Source organism: Salvelinus alpinus, chromosome 14 (assembly GCF_045679555.1).
Source record: "Salvelinus alpinus chromosome 14, SLU_Salpinus.1, whole genome shotgun sequence".
Lineage (NCBI taxonomy): Eukaryota > Metazoa > Chordata > Actinopteri > Salmoniformes > Salmonidae > Salvelinus > Salvelinus alpinus.
Window position 1 is genome coordinate 8,451,901 of NC_092099.1, and position 26,996 is coordinate 8,478,896.

Sequence of the window (26,996 nt, forward strand, 5' to 3'; positions counted from 1 at the left end):
GCAACTACTTAGTATGTTAGCTAACCCTAACCTTAACCCTTTAACCTAACTCCTAACCTTAACCCTAGCCTAGCTAACGTTAGCGTGAGCCACCTTGCTATTGTTTGCCACAACAAATTGGAATTCGTAACATGTCACACTGTACGTATTGAAAATTCGTGCCGTTATACGAATTGGAATTCGTAACCTATCAAACGAAATGGATAATGGAAATCCACAAATTAAAACATACTATACCAAACTTTAACAGAGTTAAATTAATCACTCATCATATTCACGATTAACTCAGGACTATCCGTAATCATGGTAGCATCCACATTAATGTAGAAGTGTTTAGAAACATATTCTATTCTTATTTACAATAGTGTGACTCCAAAATGACAAAATACATTATTTACCATTCATTTTTATTGGACAAACATTTTTCTGAAACACAACCAAAACAAACAGCAAATACACCCAGCATGTTTGTGGGGTCACAAGCTTGATAATAATTGCATGCTAGGAATATGGGACCAAATACTAAACTTTTGACTACTTTAAATCACATAAGTGAATTTATCCCAATACTTTTGGTCCCCTAAAATGGTGGACTAAGTACAAAAAGTGCTGTAATTTCTAAAAAGTTCACACGATAAGGGTGAAAATACCCTAAAATTGAAGCGGATAGTCTGCACTTTAACCTCATAGTCACTGTATACAGAACCAAAACTACCTAAAATGTGTCACTCTCCCAACACTTTTGGAGCTCACTGTAACTAACAGGAATATTTTATGTGTACCTACAAAACATCTCAACCCTAACTCCCCATAGACATGTGCTTCTTCTCCCTTGAGTTTCTTCTCTGAGACATAGATAAATGAAGACTCTGGCTGCATCCCAAATGGCACCCTATTGCCACACATTGCACTACTTTTGACCTATAGGCCCTGGTGAAAAGTAGTGCACTATAAACAGAATAGTTTTGGAACACAGCCTTTGTCTGATTGCTTATTGCCAGAGCTGTCAGATATTTATTTATGGTTTTCAGTGTCTCCCTGCAACACAGACTGCACACTCCGATGTGGAGTAACATAGCACATTTGGAAGATGAATGACATTCTATGACAGAAAATCAAAGGGCAAAAAAATTGGCTTCTGAAAAATGGTGTGGGCAGCCATATTAGTTTTATGACTCTGTTGTTTTATTTGGACTGTAAATCGAAACGAAAACTCTGTCTAGACTGGTGAAAGTAATGAAAGTTAGACTTGCAGTGCTTCTAGATGGCAACATGCTTGTTTGGTTGGGCTCTACTGTTTAGCAGTCCTTTGCCTGTGGATATGTCTGTGTATTTTATTTAACCTTTATTTAACTAGGCAAGTCAGTTAAGAACAAATTCTTATTTACAATGACGGCCTATCCCGGCCAAACCCTAACACGGATGACGCTGAGCCAATTGTGCGCCGCCCTATGGGACTCCCAATCACGGCCGGTTGTGATACAGCCTGGAATCGAACCACAGTCTGTAGTGACGCTTCTAGCACTGAGATGCAGTGCCTTAGACCGCTGCGCCACTCGGGAGCAATGTGTACAGTAGGTGTGATAACAATTTCCTTGACGTGTTATTTATGACACATCCATAATAGGGTCATAAGCATATTATAAAGTGGCATAACTCCTCAAGTAAAGACATGTGTCACTGAATGTGTTTTGGGGCAACTGTGATTCCAATGACTTCAGCTATGAAGCTCTGAATGACTTCAGCTGTGAAGCTTTGACTACAAAATATGAGCTGCAGTAGAACGGTCATGGGGGATGTCTCCCCACTGTGTGTGTGTGGGGGGGGGGGGGGGGGGGGGGGGCTCTAAGTGAAACGCACCCAGGCAATTTTTTTTATTTTCCTGGAGGCTAGGCATTTGTCAGGGCCCTGCCACGGTTTCCTAATCCCCATAATGGTAATGGAGAGACACATCGGGCCAGAACTCTCCTGACTCTATCTTTGCTCATAATTGAGTTAATAAATTAAGGATGATGATTCAAAAACTGCTAAGTAGGAAATTGTAGAAAGAGAAAGAGGTAGAGTGAGGTGAAGAGAAGAGAAAAGCTCATGCATGGAGGGCTTTGGCAATTTAGAGCTGCTGTCAACATTCAAGGACAAGGCAGCCTTTTTTGTGGAATTAATGAAATGAGCGTCAGCCTAACCTCTGATAATAGATCAGTCTCCTTGGCCCTTTGGGGGTCGTAAATGATACAACACTTTGTTCCCAGAACGAAGGGGTGCCCCCTGGCATGCAAATGTGGACAGCCGAAAACTGCCCTCTACATAGCTGTTGGAGAGGTGCTTGAGCATTTGAACATTTTCCAGAGCAGGAGAAATACGATGGTTTGGTTTACAATTACCCTGTGAAACCTCCAAGATACACATTTAATAAATAGACACTGAACGCCTCCTCTGGAAGATGGAGCAGAAATGTCTAAAAAACGTTTCGATACAGCGACCTGGGTCTAACTGCCCATTTTTCTACTACATCTAGCCAATCACATCTTAGAAGTGGGTCGGCGGCCAGTAATCCCCTCCCTGTACCTGCAGGGTTTTGTGGGCAATTGAAGCCAGGAAAGCTAGTGGTTTGGATGATGTGGAGAGAGGGTCTTAATGTTGCCACCTTATCAGAACTAGCAGATGTGGCTGGATGAGAGCCTTTTTAAGACCACTGAGGCAGGACTCTGACACAGTGCCACAGCCTCTTACCCCACCAGTGCATGGCTATTAACTTAGGCGGCCATCTTGACCCGATGACCAGTGTCCTTTGTCCATGTTAAGCTGTGAAATTGTTAAACGCAAACCGTGTTGTGTTTCTGTCTTGTCGAATAGAGGTAATGACACACGCTGATACTGTACAGCTGGTAAAAGGCTGCTTGTTTGTGCCAGGGAGTTGCTACAGTAGTCGGGGGTCATGAAGTTGGAGTGTGAGAGAGAGACTCCGAGAAAGGGTTTAATGCAGTGGAGAACATCTGCCCCCTCCCATTGAAGCCAGGGAAATTCAAGGCAGACCGCGGTACTGCAGGAAACAGGATCCCCCATTATAGTAAATAGAAAAAAATGGCAATACTCATGGTTAATCTTCGAGCAAATAAAAACATGTTTTGAAGACAATCATGGTACCAATTATTTATTCTTATACAACAGATGTATGTCCTTGAACCGATTATTTAAAAATCTCACACAGAAGGATTAGGATTATTTAGTTTCTAATAGCAGCCCGCAGTACCCCGGTCGGCATTCAACTTGAGTTAATCAATGAGAGGGGGCGGCACTGAGCTAGCCAGCAACATGACTTCCTGGTGTAGTTCAAACTGCGCATGTTATGGGGTTTTTCTCGTTTGGGCAAAAGTCTGTCCTCCATCTTTTCTCCTCCGTGACCCGGAAACCACTAAGTGGTTGAGTGGTCGAGGAGTGTGTCAGTTTTTTAGTAGGCAAACGGAAGAGTGTCCTTTCCTCCTAAAAAAATGTTGTCAAATTTTATTTGTCACATGCTTCGTAGAGGTGTAGACTTACAGTGCAATGTTTACTTACGGGGCCATTTCCAACAATGCAGAGTAAAGATAAGATAAAAATGAGGAATAAATACACAGTGAATAACATAAAAATAATGAGTAAAAATAACATGACTTTATATAGGGAGTACCAGTCCTGAGTTGATGTGCAGGGGTACGAGGTAATTGAGGTAGGTAACAGGATAGATGATAGACAGTAGCAGCAGCGTATGTGGTGAGTGTGAAAGCGTGTATGTGCGTGAGTGTATGGTGTCAGTATGCATGTGTGTGCATGTTATGTGTGTGTGGATGTACGTGTGTGTGTGTGTGTGTGTGTGTGTGTGTGTGTGTGTGTGTGTGTGTGTGTGTGTGTGTGTGTGTGTGTGTGTGTGTGTGTGTGTGTGTGTGTGTGTGTGTGTGTGTGTGTGTGTGTGTTAAATAAAGGTTAAATAATTTTTTTAAGTATTTGTGCGTTGAAGTGTCAGTGTAAGTATGTGTGAGTGTGTGGGTAGAGTCCAGTGGGTGTGCATAAAGTATGTGCAAGATAGATAGTGCATAAAAGGGTCAATGCAGGTAGTTTGGGTAGCCATTTGATTACATTTTAGCTGTCTTGTTTAGAAGTCTTATGGCTTAGGGGTAGAACCTGTTCAGGGTCCTGTTGGTTCCAGACTCGGTGCATTGGTACCACTTGCCGTGCAGTAGCAGAAAGAACAGTCTGTGGATTGAGTGGATGGAGTCTTTGACAATTTTCTGGTCCTTCCTCTGACACCGCCTGGTATAGAGGTCCTGGATGGCAGGGAGCTCGGCCCCGGTGATGTGCTGGGCCGTTCACATGAACCTCTGTAGCGCCTTGCGGTCGGATTCCAAACACTTGTTTAAACCAAGCGATGATGCAGCCAGTTAAGACACTCTTTTTGAGGATCTGAGGGCCCATGTCAAATCTTTTCAGCCTCCTGGGAGGCATGAGGTGAAAGGACGCAGGAAGTGAGCAAATCTAATTGATTAAAGGCCAGAGTCTCCATTAGACGCCATCTTAGCCGATATAATTTTGCTTCAATGCGCTATTGAGTCATCACATAGGAATGAATGGTGTCACGTGATCGATGGCTATAACCATTATTGTTATTTTATTGTGTCACTTTTTATAATTTTTTACTTTAGTTTATTTTGAATATTTTCTTAACTATTTCTTGAACTGCATTGTTGGTTAAGGGCTTGTAAGTAAGCCTTTCACGGTAAGGTCTACACATGTTGTATTCAGCGCATGTGGCAAATAAAGTTTGATTGGATTTGATATATACAGTCATTGGTTTACTGAAAACAATTCAACCATGCAAGTAGCCTTTCCCTCTTGAAATGCAAATTATGAAGTATTAACTTTACTCTGAGCTCCTCCATGCCACTTATAAACCACTCCCTACCTCGGAGTTGAATTTAAACACAAAATGCCATAATGCTGCTCGTGTTATTCATTGAGCCCCACCGCACAGCTTAGATTGGGCCCTATCACGCAGCTCATTTCGAGCCTCGCCATGGAGCTGGTTATCAATGCAGCTCAAGGTGACATGCTGAAACATCGTGGCTAGCACATTGACTACTATACAGCTGAATGAGTAACTTTTGTGACTGTATTATTTAGTACTTTATGTTATTCTACTATTACAGATTTATAATCTTAATTTGCTCATCCTGTTGTTGCAGGAAATGCAAACTTGTGGTGTGTACAAGGTTTAAAAAGGCTTCTCAAGTTTGTTATTACCACTTCAAAATTTCTAATTTGATTTGCCCTAACTAAAAATGTATCAACCCATGCAAAAATGTAAATTCATTATTTCCACACAATAATTCACAATTTCTGTTGCGGCAGGCTTATTTTCCTGCTTTGAGAAACTGGTCAAATCGAGATCCGTCACCTGTACCTAGTGCATGAGTAAACATTTACTTTGCTGTCATTGACATTGCCACAATCATTGACATGGCTATTGTGACACAAGGACCAGCACTTAATCCTAACACACTGTGCTGTTTTAGAATTGTGTTTTTTTTTCTTAGGTTGTTTACATCGTATCGTAGGGATCAACCCATGCTAACTCATGCTGCTTCCTATTGTGTCCCTGCTTCAAAATGGATGTGTATGGCATGCACAATGTCTGTGATCTGGGAATTGGATTTGGCTTTCAATTTGACATTCCAGCAATTTTACGTTATGGGTATGTTTTTTGTTAGCTCCTACATAACACTTTGACTCAACATAGAAGAACTCGTGTATTGACAATCTGTGGTCTTAAATAGCTTGTATGGATGGACGCAAGAAAATAGAGCTCGGAAGAAAATGGGCTCAAATCTATAACATTTATGTGGGGTTGTTATCCTTCTGTGTGTTTGTCTACTTTTGCTGAACACTGGTATTTTCCAAAGATGTTGAAAGGTATTATCCAGAACGCTCTTTTGACAACTGTTGCTCTCTCTCTCTCTTTCTCCCTCTCCCCCTCTCTCCCTAACTCTCTCTGTTTCTCTACAGGACCTTGGTGCGGGAGCTCCACCTGACCGGAACTGGAAAGGAATTGCTATTGCTCTGCTGGTTATATTGGGGGTCTGCTCTCTTATCACCATGTCTGTCATCCTCCTCACTCCAGGTACGGTATTGGGCATAGATAATAAGTATACTACACCTTGTATATTGACTTAGTTTCAGCACTCAGCTGTTCATCAACATCCTCAATTTGCTGCAATTAAGAACAGGTTATGCTGAGTGACGTACTCAGACATCTTTGGAATGACTCACAGATGAACGGAGACCAGATTGTCCCCTGGTGCTCCAGACAATTTAACACCCCTTGAGTATCTGCTGGGCTAGCTATCTATTGCATTTGGCTGCCACATCATTTACAAACAGAAGTGCTTTGTCGTTATCCAGCCCGGGCCAAAATGGCTGACATTCAAAATCATTTGGGCCTTCTCTCTCTGCACAATTAGCAGCTGTCCTTGTCAACAGTAGTTTACAAATGGCTGAACAACATCCTATTTTATTAATGGCTAAACATTTTACAGTTAAAACATGTTTACGAAAGCTATTTATTACACAGCTGAGGGACTCAGGTAGGATAACAACCATTTTAATTACCATTGCATGTATGGGTTGTGTGTGCATGCATGCCTATGACATACACTACCGTTCAAAAGGTGGGTGTCACTTAGAGATGTTTGTCCTTGTTTTTTAAAGAAAAACAAAAAATTTTGGTCCATTAAAATAACATAAAATTGATCAGAAATACAGTGTAGACATTGTTAATGTTGTACATGACTATTGTAGCTGGAAATGGCTGATTTTTAATGGAATATCTACATAGGCCCATTATCAGCAACCATCACTCCTGTGTTCCAATGGTCATGTTAGCTAATCCAAGGTAATAATTTTAAAAGGCTAATTGATCATTAGAAAACCCTTTTGCAATTATGTTAGCACAGCTGAAAACTGTTGTGCTCATTAAAGAAGCAATAAAACTGGCCTTCTTTAGACTAGTTGAGTATCTGGAGCATCAGCATTTGTGGGTTTGATTACAGGCTCAAAATGGCCAGAAGCAAATAACTTTCTTCTGAAACTTGTCAGTCTATTCTTGTTCTGAGAAATGAAGGCTATTCCATGCGAGAAATTGCCATGAAACTGAAGATCTCGTACAACGCTGTGCACTACTCCCTTCACAGAACAGCGCAAACTGGCTCTAACTAGAATAGAAAAAGGAGTGGGAGGCCCCAGTGCACAACTGAGCAAGAGGACAAGTACATTAGTACAAGTACATGTCTAGTTTGAGAAACAGGCGCCTCACAAGTCCTCAACTGGCCGCTTCATTAAATAGTACCCGCAAAAAACACCAGTCTCAACATCAACAGTGAAGAGGCGACTCTGTGATGCTGGACTTCTAGGCAAAGAAAACGCAAAGAAAAAGCCATATCTCAGACTGGCTAATAAAAAGAAAAGATTAAGATGGGCAAAAGAACACAGAGGAACTCTGCCTAGAAGGCCAGCATCCCGGAGTCGCCTCTTCACTGTTGACGTTGAGACTGGTGTTTTCCGGGTACTATTTAATGAAGCTAGCAGTTGAGGACTTGTGAGGCGTCTGTTTCTCAAACTAGACACTCTAAGCTGTCATCAAGGTAAAGGGTGGCTACTTTGAAGAATCTCAAATATAAAATATATTTTGATTTGTTTAACACCTTTTTGGTTACTACATGATTCCCTATGTGTTATTTCATTGTTTTGATGTCTTCACTATTATTCTACAATGTAGAAAATAGTAAAAATAAAGAAAAACCCTGGAATGAGTAGGTGTGTACAAACTTTTAACTCGTACTGTATATATATTTGTAATCATATTTTTTGGAATGGCAGACGATGCTGCAAAATGAATATACTATAAGGGAAACACTGATCATTTCTCTATATCTCTTTCTCTACATTTGCCTCTCTCTTTCTCGTTCTTTCTCTCCCTCACCCCTCCAACCTTCCCTCCCTCTCTGTTAAATCCCGGGCTCCCTCTTCATCTGAATTTAAAAGGTTGCTCAAAGTGTCTGCCTCTAGAGCAGGTGAAGCCGTCCAAGTGCATCCAATCTTCTGATAAGATTTTATCCAGACTTATTTTATTCATAAAGGCTAGAGTAAGCATCACACTCAAGAGTCCCAACAGCTTTAAAAACCGGCTTAGATTAAAATCCCTGTTTCCAGACCACTCCACATCTCTAGTCCTTGGTATATTAATCTGAGTGTCATTTTTCTGACTAAAGCACAGACCTAAGACATTATAAACAGCTGGATGCATGTCTCCAGTATAGGTTACTCTTATACAGCTATATGCTGTATACAGAACACACTATAAACATAGATCTAGAATCAGATTCATTTACCCACCAATGCTGACCTTGACCAGGAGCAACAGCATAATGCTGACCTTAGATCAGTGTCTAGAGACAACCTCTTGCCGGAATATGTCTGGGATAGCTTCTAGGTCAAGACCAAGGAGTCTTGACTTTGATTGGACACTGACTTGATGACCCTAAGTTCTGGGTAACCCCAAGTTCTCGAAAATGTCTTCCAGTTCCTCAGAAAGACTTTGATGCAGCAGGCTTCACAAATTCAAAAAAAGAAGCAATACTACACCCCTTTTCCTTTAGTATCATATGCCTTATTGCTGTTATTTGCTCCATCTGTGAGAGAATAAACAATGCTGGAAACTTCAATAATGATCATGATAAAATAATGATTTGATCATTATTGAGTTCCCAGTGATGATAGAGTTTGCAATTAATAAAAACATTTTGTGCTTTTTTTTAGCGGACAGCCAAGCTGGCAGTGATACCAAACTCACAGTGGAAGATCTGTTCAAGCCTGAGTTTGTTGCCCACGACCCGGAGGCCAAATGGATCAACGGTAAGTGCCAACACGTATACCACAATTCTGCCATAGCTGTTGGATGATGGACAATTTTGATGGAACTTGGTTGCAATGTTTTGGTGAGCAGAATGTTGTGTGACATGGTGCATGTCCTTACTTCTTTAAACAAGGTGGCGTAGATTGGCAACGAAGTCTCACTGTTGAGAGTTTATTGTTGCTGGTCATGTGGATACTTAGTTATTTAAGCATTTTTGTAACTGAACACAAATATCTGTGGCAGGGTCTAGGGAAAGTATGTGGAGATTATGCCTGCGTCTTTATTTTCACAGTTAGGCTTCATTGATACAGTCTCTCACTTGGGTTTCATTGTTCCCCAAATAGCGTAATCAATTATATCTATATAGTATATACTGTATATGTGGTATGAGTAAGAATGCTTCAAAACACCTAGAAATAAACTGCTTTGTTGGAGACACTTACACAAAAATAAACACTAGCTCAAAATCATGTTCGACATTAACACGATCTTGATATACTGAAAGTCTGCAGTCGGTTCTGCAAAGCGACAACAAAGGGCTGAGTTAGTTCGACAACAAAAGGATGAATGATCCCTCGCCTGCCTTCAACCTTTTTTAAAGTAACTGCCTAGTGTTTCCAGATTTCTATGAAATATGACCTATAGTTACTTACAATTTGAGGGAAATAGTTTTCCTTCCCCCCCTCAAAGAAGTTTGTTAAAAATCAGCTTTTCTGTTGGAATGGTGTGGGTGTACCCCAACAACAGAATGGTGTGGGTGTATACCAGCCATTAAAAATATTCATGCAAGTAGACCGCTGATTGACCAGCTCATCCTCCTTTAGACCGCTGATTGGCCAGCTACTTTAAATGTGGCGCGGTAAAACAAGCTTATATAATTCATTGTCAAACAAAACCAGGCTTGCATGTCTCTTATCCCAGCCTTTGTGTATACCAGCAACTGATTATGCAAATTCAGATACTGAATTTGTACTGTCTTTTCTATCCCTCTGGTACATATTTACATTGTATTGATTCCTTATCTGCTGGATGGGGCTTGCATGTTAAAGTAAGAGCCTGGAAGAGCAGATCTCTGAATAAAGCGTGTTAAGTGAAGCAAAAGTGAATCTGATTATGGTTGTGTTGTACAGACAAGATAACGATCACATTGAGAGAATGGGACGCCGACTCTCTAAGACGCTCCGGAGAACCAACTTACAATCTGTTTTTCTTTCCTGCTTTCCCGATGCCATTTGGGCTGTTTGTTTCAGATTCCTCTCTGCCCTTAACTGCTTGACTTCGATCGCATGCATCCAATTGGCCACAGGAAAGAAGCAAGGCCTTTCTGTCCATCAATATTTTATCACCTCAGTGAAATTTCTCCACTATCTCCACACCACCATCTCATTCACAGAGCTGACCTCAGGCTAGAGATAGAGAGGGATAACATTGCGTCAAACCAGTCAGAAAGCCAGGTTTATGAGTACGGCTTTGAGAATAAATGGGACAAAATGGACCCCAGACAAATAGGATGAGATAACAAATAGACAGTGAGTGTAACATGGGAGACCTGAAATTGATCTTGGTGTGGCTTTGTAGGTTTTAAGATGATCCAGATGAGAGAGAAGCTTTAGATCACTGATGGGCAGTTCCAGTCTTCGGGGGCCTGATTTGTGTTACACTTTTCCCCCCATGTCACGCCCTGAACATAGTAAGCTGTTTTTTCTCTCTGTTGGTTGTGGCGTGATGGTGACTTATCACGCCACAACCACAACTAGGGTTATCTAGGTGAATTTGTATGTCTATGGTGGCCTGATATGGTTCCCAATCAGAGGCAGCTGTTTATCGTTGTCTCTGATTGGGGATCATATTTAGGTAGCCATTTCCTCATGTGTGTTTGTGGGATCTTGTCTATGTTTAGTTGCCTGGTAGCATGATTTGTATAGCTTCACGTTTGATTTGGTTGTTTTTGTTGTTCAATGTTCATTCATTAAAAGAGAATGTACGTATACCACGCTGCGCCTTGGTCCATTCCATATGACGATCATGACACCCCAGCCCTAAAGCAAACACAGCTGATTTAATAAACTAATTGCATTCTAAACTGAAGACCATAATTAGTTGAATATTGGAGTCAGGTGTGTGAGGTGGGGCTGGGGCAAAAGTGTGACACCAACGACTGGAGTTGCCGATCTCTGCTTTAAATAGTTTAGATTGGAAGCTATGTGTATGTGGTATTGCAAATGTAGATGTGCAGGGTTATATTAAAACTAGGGCTGATGAAGGTAATATGTTAATTACAGTTAATGTTAGATATCTTTAACAGCGTAATTTGTTTTTGCGCATTTAATCGCATCTCCATTCCTTCACTCAAAAGTCTGTGTTTCCTCACAGACCCTTTTAAGAGCAACACACAAGGCGCTCTGCCTGTGGGTTGTCACTAGTTACCCCAGCCACAAAATTGTCTATATCGTAAAAATTCATGAATACTAAAATTGGCTAATTGGTCTTAATTTAAGGTTAGGGTTAGGTATAAGGTTAGTAGTGTGGTTAAGGTTAGGGTTAAGGTTAAGTTTAAAATCAGATTTCAAGAAGATCATTTGTAGAAATAGGTGGTTTAGCCTTAATTGTGCTGGGGGAGGAGAGTGGGAGATGGGAGAATTAGAGGGAGCATACTTAAGATCACACAGGACACCAGATAAGACAGGAGAATTACACCAGATATGATAGATTGACCCTAGCCCCCCGGCACATAGACTATTGCAACATAGATACTGGAGACTGAGACAGGGGGTTGGGGGACACTGTGGTCCAGTCCAAAGTTATCACCAGACACAGCCAACCAGGCAGGATATAACCCCACCACTTTGCCAAAGCACAGCCCCCACGCCACTAAAGGGATCAACACACTAACTTACTACCCTGAGAGAAGGCTGAGTATAGCCCACGAAGATCTCCCCCACCGCATGAGCCCCAGGACAGGAAGGATGGAAGAGTGCGAGCAACAAGTTACTCAGCCCCTTTAATAGGACAGATGCAAAGAATCCCAGTGGAGAGAAGGGAGCTAGCCAGGCAGAGACTGCAAGCGTGGTTCGTCACTCCAGTGCTTTGCCGTTCAACGTTGCAACCCTGAGCCGACTACACTCAATCATAGGACCTACTGAAGAGATGTGTCTTCAGTAAAGACTTAAAGGTTGAGACTGAGTCTGCATTTCTAACATGGATCGGCAGACCATTCCATAAAAATTGAGCTCTAGGCCTCCCGAGTGGCACAGTGGTCTAAGGCACTGCATCGCAGTGGTCTAAGGCACTGCATCGCAGTGCTAGCTGTGCCATTAGAGTTTCTGGGTTCGAGTCCAGGCTCTTTTGCAGCCGGCCGCGACTGGGAGACCCATGGGGCGGCGCACAATTGGCCCAGCATCGTCCGGGTTAGGGGAGGGTTTGGCTTGCAGGGATGTCCTTGTCCCATCGTGCACTAGCGACTCCTGTGGCGGGCCGGTCGCAGTGCACGCTGACACCGTCGCTAGGTGCGCGGTGTTTCCTCCGACACATTGGTGCAGCTAGCTTCCGGGTTAACTGGGCATTGTTTCAAGAAGCAGTGCGGCTTGGTTGAGTTGTGTTTCGGAGGATGCACGCCTCTCGACCTTCGCCTCTCCCGAGCGTGTATGGGAGATGCAGCGATGAGACAAGACTGTAACTACCAATTGGATACCACAATTGAGGAGAAAACGGGGTAAACGTTTTTTTCAACAAGTAGTATTTGGAACTCTATAGGAGAAAGCCCTGCGTCCAGCTGTTTACTTAAAAATTCTTGGAACAATAAGGAGGCCTGCGTCTTGTGACCGTAGCGTATGTGTAGGTATGTACGGCAGGACCAAATCGGCGAGATAGGTAGTAGCTAGTCCACATAGTACTTTGTAGGTTAGCAATAAAACCTTGACGACCTTAGCTGTGCTTCGTGCTCTCGTTCTCAGTAGCTAGTAGCTGCTGTAAAGTTGACCTGTCTCTCTTGTAGTGCTTAAACGCCCACACCGGCACAAATCCACTTCTTCGAGCTAAAAGACGATCACCAGAGCTTACCTACAGTATGATGTTGCACAACGATTTAAGTCAATAAGTCATCGTTTTAGTTATTTGGGCTTGAAGTGACAAAATCCGAAACGGCCCACTTCGTGCAAATCTGTGTGAATGTGGTGTCTTTTCCTATGATAAGACATTCACATTTTTTTCAACCTATGTTTTGTTTAAGGGCTGAATTTTATTTAAAATGTTACCACCCATCAGCGTGGCATTTTTTATTAATCATAAACAGCAGGCATGTTATGCTTCTCTGTGACTGAGATGAGCCAAACACCCTTGTGTTGACTTGGCTGCCTGAGCCATTGAGCAAATAACAGCAGGGGGTGCAAACTTCACTTATTTTTCCCCTGAAAATTATTATAATCCATTGGGTAACTTGTCAATTTTCACTTGTTTTTTTAGCTAGTCTGTATTAAATATATATATATTTATATGACCATTTTGTAAATGGTAAAATTGCTTCATATGATAGGATAGAATGTTGCAAACCTACTCTCCCTCTGCCTTTGCTGTACCACAGCTGAAGCCTGGCAGCAGCCTCCTAAAGGTTGCACCGTGCCAATTACATTGTAGAAAAATGCACATCAGCTATCTTTCAACCGGGTGTCCTTTAAACATTCTCTATGCTCGCTGCTTTGAGCAACAAGTTTTGAAGGAAAATATACAGTTAGTTCAACCATAAACACATTCCCAGGTGTTGTTGTAGATAACAGCAAAAACTTAATTTGCACTTATTAAGTTATGCTAACTACCTAGCTAACCAGACAATAATGTTTACAATGGAATGGTTGAATGCCTATTGAATTAAGTCTAATTTCCCACAATGATTTTAATCTGAACAGGACAATCGTTAAAAATACAAGTGCAACGTGCAACAATTTCAAGTTACAGTTCATATAAAAAAATCAGTCAATTGAAATAAATCCATTAGGCCCTCATCTAGGGATGTCACATGACTGAGCAGGGGTGCAGCCATGGGCAGCCCACCCACTGGGAAGCCAGGCCCAGCCAATCAGAAATAATTTTATTACAGACAGAAATACTATTTACTTTCATTAGCTGTCCGGATGGCTGGTCTCAGACGATGCCGCAGGTGAAGAAGCCGGAGACACGTAGTCTGCAGTTTTTAATCCGGTTGGACGTACTGCCAAATTCTCTAAAATGACGTTGGAGGCGGCTTATGATAGAAAAATTAACATTAAATTCTCTGGCAACAGCTCTGGTGGACATTCCTGCAGTTATAGCGTGCCAATTCCACACACTCTCAAAACTTGAGACATCTGTAGCATTGTGTTGTGTGACAAAACTGCACATTTTAAAGTGGCCTTTTTTTGTCCCCAGCACAAGGCACTTATGTAGTGAGCATGCTGTTTAATCAATTTCTTGATATGCCACACCTGTGAGGTGGATGGATTATCTTGGCAAAGGATAAATGCTCACTAACAGCTATGTAAACAAATTTGTGCCAATTTTTTTGTTGTTGAAATAAGTGTATGGAAAATATCTGGGATCTTTTGATTATCTTGTCAAAGGAGAAATGGAGAATTTCGGGCATCTTTTATATCTGCTCATGAAACATAGGACCAATACTTTACATGTTGGGTTTATATTTTTGTTCTGTATAGTTTATTTGGAGTTTTCTTCCCCTTTAATAAAACTATATTATACCTACAACCCAATGTGATTTTACATTTAAAAAAAAGAATATTTAATTTGGGTCAAATTTGAATAAAAATTTGAATAAAAATGATGCCAAAATTAGAGAGAAATACACTTCTGGGATATGGGACCAACACTTTACATGTTGCGTTTATGTTTTTGTTCAATATAAATTGCAAAGGGTGAATATGTGGGATGCATGAAATGGTTGATAGGAGAATCAATGGCAAAGTGTAAATCAAATCAAAGCCTTGATTGATGCTGCCTTTCCTGAGTCCATGAGGCTAAAGATTCCTGTGACAGAGATGAAATACTGCTGCTATGGATGAATGATACAAATTGATGCTAAGAACAGATGATTGGTTAGATGGAAGGGATAGTTTAAGAGAATAGATGATAAGTGGAATCAGTTCAGTTCCTTTAGTTCCTTTTACTATTTATTTACATATTCCTATTGTCCAACGTCTCTACTAACAGGATTTATCCCTCACCAACTGAATTCTTGCCTTTTATCCCATATCTTTGGTGTCTGATTTTGAGTTTTCTTCCAGCCCTCCGAGTGACAAGTTAGAATGCCACAAGTCTGAACTGCAGTAACCTAAAAGGATACACATTATGTCAATTGGTGCAGAAGGCCTGGGAGGGTTGACCAATCCAGTTCAAGATTTTTTTCATATCCCAAATTAATTCCACAGTCAAAACATGCTCTACCAGCCAGTTGAGAAAACAGTTAAATGGTTATTAATCGGGTGTTCGGCCTCCACAAGCCAGAACAGCTTCAATGCTCCTTGGGAAAGATTCTACGAGTGTCTGGAACTCGATTGGAGGGATGTGACACGCTTCTTTCACAAGAAATTCCAGTATTTGGTGTTTTGTTGATGGTGGTGGAAAATGCTATCTCAGGAGTCCCTCCAGAATCTCCCATAAGTGTTCAATTGGGTTGAGATCTGGTGACTGACACACACCCTTTAAACCCCATATGCTCCTTTGTCCTTCTTTCAAAGTCACTGAGATCCCTTCTTCTAGCCACGGTAGCAACTGAGCATTTTTATACAGGACCCTAATATTATGGGATGTTAATTGCTTAATTAACTCAGGAATTTACTCAAGTGTTTCCTTGATTTTGGCAGTTATCCTGTAACTACCCAGTAAACATGCAACTTTCCTACATTAGTTAACATTCCATGCCATAATGCCGATACGAATCTCTCTCTCTCTCTCTCTCTCTCTCTCTCTCTCTCTCTCTCTCTCTCTCTCTCTCTCTCTCTCTCTCTCTCTCTCTCTCTCTCTCTCTCTCTCTCTCTCTCTCTCTCTCTCTCTCTCTCTCTCTCTCTCTCTCTCTCTCTCTCTCTCTCTCTCTCTCTCTCTCTCTCTCTCTCTCTCTCTCTCTCTCTCTCTCTCTATCCATCTTGTCAGTTGAGGGAAATTACCATTTATGCATCGTTGCATGTTGATAATTTGTTATTCCATGTGACCAGTTAATGAAGAGCAGTATAAACATTACAGGGAGACAACTGGCAAAAGTATGCACATGTGTGAAGTGTGACATAGAATGTGTACGTACCCCAGCTGTTGTTTTCTTTGTCTGTGTGTGTGTGTGCATTCCTCTTTGTGTGTGTGTGTGTGTGTCACAGTCAGCCACTGTCACGCAATGCTCTCTCTTTGTCAGTCTCTATCAGTATTAGCACAGTCTTCCCTTGAGGGCTGAAAGTCCTCAACCTGCCAGTGACAATCTGGTGAGAAGAGTATATCACCTCAGCTTGCATCTTGTAGTTCAGTAACATAACACATGAATTACCAGTTGGCTCCATCACCCTCTCACGTCCTATCCTTCACTCACCTTACTAGTCAGTTCAGTAACCAGTCAGTGCTGTTACATCCTACATCTACCAGTCAACTCTGTTACTCTGTAACATGTCAGTTCTGTGACTCCCTCGCATCCAGTCAACTCTTCTTAAGCCACGTACCAAGGTTGTGGTGGAGGAAATGAAAACCCGCCAGGGTAGATTTTGTCATTAGCAGGTAAGAATGGCCAGTGGTCACACAGAGCATTTGGGGTCCGTTTTTTTTGTATCCAAATGCCACATGTAGAAGTTGGTCAAATTGACAAGAAATGCTACTTTCTTGGCCAGTTGTACAACTCTGGAAAAAATTAAGAGACCACTGCAAAATGATCCGTTTCTCTGGTTTTACTATTTATAGGTATGTGTTTGGGTAAAATTAGCATTTTTGTTTTATTCTATAAACTACTGACAACATTTCTCCCAAATTCAAAATGTGTTGTATTGTGTTGTTTAAAAATGAATATGAACTTATTTCCTTTGTATTATTCGAGGTCTGACAATACTGCATATTTTTTGTTATTTTGACCAGTTGTCATTTTCTGCAAATAAATGCTCTAAATGACAATATTTTTATTTGAATTTATTTGAAAATTAATCACTAACCTTTGATGATCTTCATCAGATGACACTCATAGTACGTGCAAGTAGAGATACTGGGGTGCAAAAGAGCAAAAGTAAATAACAACATGGGGATGAGGTAGTTGGGTGGGCTATTTACAGATGTGTACAGGTGCAGGTGCAGTAAGCTGCTCTGAGAGGATGCTTAAAGTTAGTGAGGGAGATATAAGTCTCCAGCTTCAGTGATTTTTGCAATTCGTTCCAGTCATTGGCAGCAGAGAACTGGAAGGAAAGGCAGCCAAAGGAGGAGTTGGCGTTGGGGATGACCAATGAAATATACCTGCTGGAGCACGTGCTACGGGTGGGTGTTGCTATGGTGACCAGTGAGCTGAGATAAGGCGGGGCTTTACCTAGCAAAGACTTATAGATGAACTGGAGCCAGTGGGTTTGGTGACAATATGAAGCAAGGGCCAGCCAATGAGAGTATACAGGTCACAGTGGTGGGTAGTATATGGGGCTTTTGTTGAAGGCTATTTTGTAAACGACATCGCCTTAAGTCAAGGATCAGTAGGATAGTCAGTTTTACGAGGGTATGTTTGGCAGCATGAGTGAAGGAGGCTTTGTTGCGAAATAGGAAGCCGATTCTAGATTTCATTTGGGATTGGAGGTGCTTAATGTGAGTCTGGAAGGAGATTTTGCAGTCTAACCAGACACCATAACATGTATGTGTACATTTATTTTGCAACGCTCGCTCACGCAACGCTCGCCCACACAACACAGGCGGTCTGGTCAGCATGTTAGGAGCACATCATGTACTCCTTGTAAAAATGTCAGCGTAGAGCCCTGAACTATAATAATACACAAGCCATATCACTCAGCCATTGGTGGCAGGGTAGGCTCTTTGTTGATTCTTGATTTTCAGTTTTAGGACTGTTTATCTGTTTTTACTATTGTATCTAAATGATTTATTTTAACATACATTGGTTGAAAGATGCAGGTCACAAAAATGAAATGAAATGAAGCATTACTTCTTACTAGTAACATTTATTGTTTGAGAAAAACAGAAGGCATGCTCATTCGTTTAAAAAAAAAAAAAATTGTTGGTGTAATTATGGCAACAACAAAAAAATGTGGCTGGTAAAAATATCTGAGTGGCTGGTCGATTTATTTTATCTACCTGCCACACTGGCTTGTGGACCGAAAAGTGAATTTCACCATTCTGTCTGTAACATGTCAATTCTGTTACTCCCTCATATCCAGTCAACTCTGTTACTCTGTACCAAGTCAGTTCTGTTACTTCCTCTCTTCCAGTCCTCTCATATAGGCCTACAATCATTCCCATTACTTTGCTTACACCATTAGTCTGTTCCATGTGTTTATATCCTTTTTTTGTTATACTGTATTTGTATTGTACAATTCGTAAGGCTATTATATGTAGAAACGTTGTTGAAAACGACATTAGTAATCTCGTTTCCAGACACTAGTTTCCGCCCAAATGCGTGAAGAGTCTGGTAGACCAAACATCAAACTTGGCCTTTCTTAGCAAATACAGAAAGTCCAGGAAAAACTCCCGGTGCATAGGCATTGGCTTACTCTACCAAACAATCCTTTCCCACCACACCTTCCTCCTAGCCTTGCAGTCATGTTATTTGCTCAAATTAAATGACAAATACTTTATTCAGAACAGTTCTGAACTGTGTGTGTCACACTCACAGCCCACCCGTCTGCTTCATCTTGGTTCCCCTCACAGTAACCTTTAACCGCACCTAGATTCTCTAATTTACCTGATTAGCTCCGTAATTAAGTCAATTAAGTCACTATATTCGTCTGCCGCTTGCCATTAAGAAGCCAGAGGTAAAGAACGGCCTCAATCTTGTCAGCTGCCAATGATCAGTAGAGCAAGATGCAAAGAACAGATCAGAAACAAGTAAAAAGGTACAAAGGCGTCCCTTTTATAGTGTTTTTCCTCGTGCATGCTTCTGCAGCATCGTTCTCTGGGGTTAATGAGAAATCCCATGCTCCGGTGCCTGCCATTAATTAACGTTTGAGATTCCCCAAGCGGCGCTGTAGGGCATCATAGTAAGGGAGAATGTGCCAGGCCTGTGTGTGTTTGTGTGTGTGTGTATGCATATGTGTGTCTGTGCATGTGTGTGTGTGCGGAGGGCGTTAATGGCATAATTTAGCGCTTAAGCAGCTCAGGCAGTGCAGGCAGCCAGCCACAGCTGGATGGAGGGAGGGAAAAAAAGGAGAAACAGGGGAACGGGTGTAATATCCTTACACCTCTCTCATCCTTCCCACAAAGACAAATATTCTGTTTTGAAATGCTTCCTCATTTGTGCAACATCCTCCAATGCCAGTCACCTGTGGTGTAGAGGCCTCTATAAAATGTTTGTATTTGCTATTATTCTCCCTCTATTGCAAGGTTACTGTGACACCAATCAATTCCAGCAAGTGCAGGCACACCCATTATCCCTATTCGGAACAGTGAGGGAGAATGATTAAAACTGTAAAACGGTATTTCTTTTAGTCTATCGTTGTCCGTCTCTTTTTCGCATCACTGACTTTTCCTCTGCCATTGTTCCTAGTTTTACAGGAGTTGTGACGAGTTGTACGGTATCCCATGATGTGTCAATTTGTTCACCATGATCAGTGTCAGAGGAGAAATCTGTGTTATTTCCAAGTCGTTTGTGTGTTTTTCCTGATTAAGTTGGGTAGAATATACCTTTTGATTTGGAATTCCCAACAGACCTGCCAAAAATACAAAGAGAGAAAGCTTGTCAGTAATTATTAGTAAGAAAGATAAACACAGACAATGAGTATGAAAGAAATAGAAAGACAGATATACTTCCAGAGATGTGAGAGAGATATAGAGAGTATAGTATGGAGTTTAGAGAAATACATTTTCTACAAACTGTGATGTGGAAACAGTGGGGTCTCCAAAACAGAAGCAGAGCGAGAGATTAAGATAGGGGAAAAGTGAGACATCTCTCTTGGTCTCTGATGAGGAGAACCATTCCAGTCCTGTGGTGTTCCTCACACCCATGTGTGGCAGGTGGGAATGACTGCCTCAATCTCCTGTTGATTCTATTTATCGGAATCGGTAATCTCCTGTCGATACTGGCCAGACATTGGGGCTCCAGCCCAGTTGATTCCCATTGATTTCCCAATTCCATAACAGGGAATAGTGGCAACATTCCCCCTCCCACTTGGTTTGCATGGAGCCACAACACTCCACTCACACCTAAGGTAGCCTTGTAATGGTAGCCTTGTAATACACAGTAATACACCGTCCAATCCTGTATTATGTAACTGACCAGTGTGTGATGCTCTGTAATTATCATATCTGTGTTAAGTCACACTGTTTCGAGAAGGAGGACAAACGTAGTTAGTGGCAGGCAGGCCCTTGCCGACGGGTGAGCAATCGGAGAAGGCCATTTAGTGGCATCCTGACGAGTCTAGGTATTGATTTGCTCTCACCTGGTGGTGTGGGTGAGGGAGGGCCAATGAGAGCTGACAGAGATGTATTAGATAAGGGTGCGTGGCTGGCAGGGCTCAGCAGTAGGCCGGCACAGGTTAGAGCCACCAGCCACTGCTCAGTGAGAAGTTTGGAACTCAACTTTATGACAGCACATAGGACTTTCTCTTTTAAGCCGGCAGGTTTTAAATAACACTTACATCGTGTGGATCCTCTGACCTTCATATCATCTAGACCCACTCTCCTGTCCAGGACCTTTACAACTGTCTGCTGACTGCAAAGACCCCTGCCTTTCCTCAGCATTGATCACGTCAAACAAAATCAAAACCATGAGACGATTATGTCTAGCCCATGTGGCGCATTGTTTGGATCACACGGACTGGGATATGTTCCGGGTTGCCTCTGAGAATATCATTGACGTACACACTGACACGGTGACGGAGTTCATCAGGAAGTGCATAGGGGATGTTGTTCCCACTGTGACTATTCAAACCTTCCTAAACCAAAACAGTGGATAGATGGGAGCATTTGCGCAAAACTGAAAGCACAAACCACTGCATTTCACCACGGCAACGTGACTGGGAATATGGTTGAATATAAACAGTGCAGTTATGCCCTTCGTAAGGCAATCAAACAGGAAAAACGTCAGGACAGAGACAAAGTGGAGTCAAAATTCAACTCCTCAGACACGAGACATATGTGGCAGGGACTCCAGACAATCACTGATAACAAAGGGAAAACCAACCACGTCGTGGACACGGACGTCTTGCTCCCGGACAAGCTAAACACCTTCGCCCGCTTTGAGAATAACACAGTGCCACCAAGGCGGCCCGCTCCCGAGGACTGTGGACTCTCGTTCTCCATGGCCGATGTGAGTAAGACATTTAAGCATCTTAACCTTTGCAAGGCTGCTGGCCCAGACGGCATCCCTAGCCATGTCCTCAGAGCATGCGCATACCGGCTGGCTGGAGTCTTTACGGACATATTCAATCTCTCCCTATCCCATTCTGCTATCCCCACTTGCTTCAAGATGTCCACCAATGTTCCTGTACCCAAAAAAGCAAAGGTAACTAAACTAAATTACTATCGCAACATAGCACTCACTTCTGTCATCATGAAGTGCTTTGAAAGGCTAGTTAAGGATCATATCAGCCTTCAACACCATAGTACCTTCCAGCTCATCATTAAGCTCTGGGCCCTGGGTCTGAACCCCACGCTGGGCAACTGGATCCTGGACTTCCTGACGGGCCGCCCTCAGGTGGTGAAGGTAGGAAACAACACCTCCACTACGCTGATCCTTAGCACAGAGGCCCCACAAGGGTATGTGCTCAGCCCCCTCCTGTACTCCCTGTTGACCCATGACTGAGTGGCCACGCATGCCTCCAACTCAATCATCACAACAGTAGTAGGCCTGATTACCAACAATGACGCGACAGCCTACAGGGAAAAGGTGAGGGCCCTGGCAGAGTGGTGCCAGGAAAATAACCTCTCCCTCAACGTCAACAAAACAAAGGAGCTGATTGTGGACTTCAGGAGACTGCAGGGGGAGCACGCCTCATCCACATTGATGGGACCGCAGTGGAGAATGTGAAAAGTTTCAAGTTCCTCGATGTACACATCACTGACAATCTGAAATGGTCCACCCACACAGACTCTGTGGTGAAGAAGGCACAACAGTGCCTCATCAACCTCAGGAGGCTGAAGAAATTTGTCTTGGCCCCTAAAATCCTGACAAACTTTTACAGATGCACCATTGAGAGCATCCTCTCGGGCTATATTACCGCCTGCTACGAAAACTGCTCCACCTGCAACTACAGGGCTGTCCAGAAGGTGGTGCGGTCTGCCCAACGCATCACCGGGGGCACACTGCCTGCCCTCCAGGACACCTACAGCACTTGATGTCACAGGAAGGCCAAAAAGATCATCAAGGCCATCAACCACCTGAGCCAAGGCCTGTTCACCCCGCTATCATCCAGAAGGAGAGGTCAGTACAGTACATCAAAGCTGGGACCGAGAGCTTCTATTGCAAGGCCATCACTGTTAAATAGCCATCAATAGCTGGCCTCCACCCAGTACCCTGCCCTGAACTTAGTCACAGTCACTTGCCGGCTACACCGGTTATTCAACCCTGCACCTTAGAGGCTGCTGCCCTAAGTACATAGACATGGAATCACTGGTCACTTTAATAATGGAACACTGGTCACTTTAATTATGTTTACTTACTGTTTTACTCATTTCATATGTGAGGCTTGATTCAGTCTTATGTATGGCAAAATTTGGAATGTTTTTTAACATTGGGTAAAGGTAGAGTCTCTGAGCTAGGAAATGGTATATCATACACTACAGTTGAGGAACAATGGAAAGTAATTCTGCTTTGAATGATGATACACGTGTAACCTCACTTTTGAGTGAATGACCCTTGAATAGTTTGGTACACCTACTGGAAAGCTCTTCTTTGACAACACCCATTCAGCATTGTTCACACCGTCTTAAGCTGTAGCCCTAGCCATCTCTTTAAGGATTCACATGTGAGGCCATGTACTAAACAACCAAAGATTTCAAGACTAACGGCTGGTTTATACTACAGGTGTGTTCGTAAATTTAATCTGGAGTGCCAGAGTGTGCTCAAAGCGTTGTCAGATTGTCCGTTTGTAAATTCAGAGCGTTTCGCTCTCGGAGCGTTCAGAGCGCACACTGGACACTCTGGCCGAGGAGTAGGGTTGATCCGAGCATTCTGACCTAACAACAGCACCCAAGCTAACTGGCTAACGTTGGCTAGCTTGCTAGCTACTTCCAGACACAAATGAGAGAACAGCTCACTCTGACCATTTTACTCGCCCTAGCAGAGATGATTAGGCTGTTTTTATGTTTTCCAGAGCATTGGTGACTGCAACTGAGCTGCTGGCAACAATTTAGTTACACTTTTTGCCAACGTTTACTGACACCGTCCATATTTAATGGGTGTTGAGAATTCTTAAGTTATTCTGCGCTCTGGCACACTCAGACGAGAGTGCCCTGAAATCGGAGTAGATAGCCAGAGCGAATTTACCAGCTACGTCTTTCGACATTTGTCACAGTGACATCATGAACATTCTATTGAAATGGTTACTTGCATAGTGGAGTCTTTTGTTTAGACATGTAACTAGCGGGATCACGTGACCCCTGAACGAGATGGCCGCATGAACTAGGAGCTCCGCACAAGTAGTTTCCAATTCCTAATCTTACCTCCACTTCAAGTTTAAACTCATTTAGCTTTAGTCAAAAAGTCATGGCGGCTACAAAAGGCGACACTACAGGTGACATTTTTACCCGGACTCGAGCACTAGCGACGGAAAAAGCCTCCAAGAAGCAGCTAGCTTCAGAAAAAGCTAGCGCCATTAGCCAGGAGCAAGAGGACCCGTTCCCCCCCGAGGCCCAACGAAGGCCAACCTCGCACTCTGTCGAAGACATCTTTTCTGAGCTGAGATCCCAACGTACAGAACTCAACACTAAACTAGATGCCATTAACGCTCAGCTCAGTGCGATAGGGGGCAAGGTGACAATCCTGGAAAATGCTTTGCCTGACATAAACAACAAGATAACCATAAACGCGGGGCGCCTGGACGAGGCAGAGGGGCGAATCCTATCCACGGAAAACTTATTGACAGACGCCATGGAAACAATAGCATATGCTAAAAAAAAAAATAGAGCAGCTGGAAGAGAAAACAGAGGACCTGGAAAACAGGGGGCGAAGGAATAATTGTGTTCTATTAAATCTGGGCGAAAAAGAAGAGGGAAACATGCCACTGATCCGCTACCTGCAAGACAAACTTCCCGAGTGGCTCCACCTGTCCACCGACAGACCCATAGAACTCGAGAGAGCTCACCGAGCACTGAGGCCCCCACCAGCAGCCAGACAACCACCGCGCCCAATCACCATACGTTTCTTGAGATTCACCGACAAGGAACGAGTCCTACAGGCGGCGAAAACCAACACCATTACAGTGGGAAACGCCAAACTCACCTTACTCCAGGACCTGTCAGCTGGAATACGCCGAAAGCGCCGAGAGTTTGACGAGGTGAAGAAATGCTCCATTGACCGAGGCATCTTTAGGGGATTCAAATACCCAAACGAGCTCAGGATTCTTCACCAAGGAGCCCTGCGACACTTCAAAACTCCCGAAGAGGCAAAACGTTTTTTGAAAGACAACCCCGGTCAATGAGAAATGGACCAATGACTAAATGCGATTACTATTATTACTAAAGGAGGTAAGACAACATATAGCCGATATCCAAAGACCCACCCGCCCTGCTAAATGTCATTATAGCCGTCTAATCTATATTTATGTTCCTTTAACTGAGAGGGATAGGCTCTATATCATAACCTAGGCCTACTATATGTAGGCTGGGCTATTGATTTTATTTTCTCCCATTTTTATTGTGGTCTGGACGGGGGCTACGTTGTCATTTACCCAATGCGGGGCGGAGAGGATGAGGCATTTCTTTGGTGGGGAGGGGGAGACGTTGTGCGTTGCTAACTGTTCCCGTTTTTTTTTTTTTTTGTTGGAACACAGAATTGTGACTGAGCGGGGAGGTAATAGATCCAACGGGATATGTCGAGTTGTTTGGGAACTCGGCTGGGGTGTTCAGAGACTGTTATTTTATGTAAACCATTTATTTTCCTTTTATGTGAACGCAGCTGTAACTACTATCCACCTTTACCCAGAGATGACTTGCACTAAAGTTCGATTACTGTTCGATGACGATGACTAGTACCTTAAATCTATTGACATGGAACTGCCATGGTCTAGGTCATGCAATAAAACGGAAAAAGATACTATGTGCTCTAAAAAAGGAAAAAGCAGACATCGCGCTATTGCAAGAGACACACCTCTGTGATGCTGAACATGCCAAACTCCGCAGAGCTTGGGTGGGACAGGTGTATTTCTCATCTTTCAAATCCAACAGTAGAGGCACAGCCATACTTATCCATAAGAATGTTCCATTCATAATTGACAAAAACATATCTGATCCGGAGGGGAGATTTATTTTGATAACTGGGTCACTGTATGGGCAACCAATTACTATCTTAAACATATACGCCCCTAACACAGATACTCCTGCTTTTATGTCGAAAATGATAACCCTGTTCAATGAGCATTGTGTTTCCTTTGGAGTGTTGGCCGGAGATTTTAATTGTACCCTGAACCCAACCCTAGACAAATCATCTCAAGTCCCCACCACAAATCCTAGATCTGCAAAGATGTTGAACTCTCTTACTAAAGAGATGGGACTGATAGATATCTGGAGAGAGACTAATAGCTCATCTATGGACTATACATACTACTCTAATGTCCATAACACCTACTCCCGTATAGATTACATTTTTATCCCAAAGAGTTTCATAAATTCAGCCACGTGTAGAATCGGACCCATAGCGCTTTCGGATCACGCCTTTGTCCACCTCCGCTTTGACCTCTGCAAAAACATCCCGAGGTCAAAGAGCTGGAAATTCAACACCTCCATGCTATCAAACGAAGCATTCCATGGTAACTACATGGATAGACAACTACACACAAGACAACAAAGATTCTCCTGTTTCTCCGGCCACAATGTGGGACGCTGCTAAAGCCACACTAAGAGGTCAGCTAATTGCATATGCTTCCTCTAAGAAAAAAGTAATGGAAGCACACAGGCTAGATCTGGAGAGGGAGCTGGAACGCTGTGAAAAAGTACATAAACAATCCCCAGACAGCACCTCCTGGAGTCAACTTAAAGCAGCCAAAGCCAAACTGAATTTGGACTATACTCGGGAGATTTAAAAAAAAAAGTTTTCTTTACTAAACAGAAATACCATGAGTATAGCAATAGGCCTAGTAGATTGCTTGCTTATCAATTAAAAAAAGAGCAGTCAGAGCGTACAATTATGGCTATCCGAACAGCAGAGGACGAGGTCACATATGACCCAAAAAAGATCAATTTAACTTTTCATGATTTTTACTGCAAACTATATACCTCTGAGAGAAAACACACGGAGGCAGAACTCCACTCCTTCCTAGAGGGAATCTCGCTACCTAAACTATCAGAGACCGACCAAGAAGATCTCAACTCCCCCTTCACTCCTGAGGAGATCCTGGAGGCAATTACCTCCATGCCACCTAACAAGTCCCCAGGCCCAGATGGATTCCCCAGAGAGTTCTACACAGCTTTTTGGCCCCAGCTTAGCCCTATTTTCATGCCAATGCTGGAGGATTTTTGCAAAAACGGAGTTCTCCCAGACTCAATGCACACAGCTCGCATTACAGTGTTGCTCAAAAAAGACAAGGACCCCCTATCCTGCTCCTCCTTCCGGCCCATAAGCTTGTTGGATTTCGACTACAAAATAATTACCAAATTGCTGGCCAAAAGACTAAACACTCTTCTTCCCAAAATAATAAAAGCGGACCAAACTGGATTTATTAGAGACAGATACTCTTCTGAT

The 26,996-nt window shown here is 42.7% G+C and overlaps 1 protein-coding gene across 2 annotated transcripts in view; it reads left to right on the plus strand.

The window, feature by feature from the left end:
• LOC139538348 (inactive dipeptidyl peptidase 10-like) overlaps positions 1–26,996 on the plus strand; it is a 300,215-nt gene that overhangs the window by 171,349 nt on the left and 101,870 nt on the right. For both annotated transcript variants that reach the window (XM_071340300.1, XM_071340301.1), the window contains exons 2-3: positions 6,037–6,151; positions 8,845–8,940. In XM_071340300.1, coding sequence (XP_071196401.1) covers positions 6,037–6,151; positions 8,845–8,940 — 211 coding nt within the window. The remainder of the gene's footprint in view (positions 1–6,036; positions 6,152–8,844; positions 8,941–26,996) is intronic.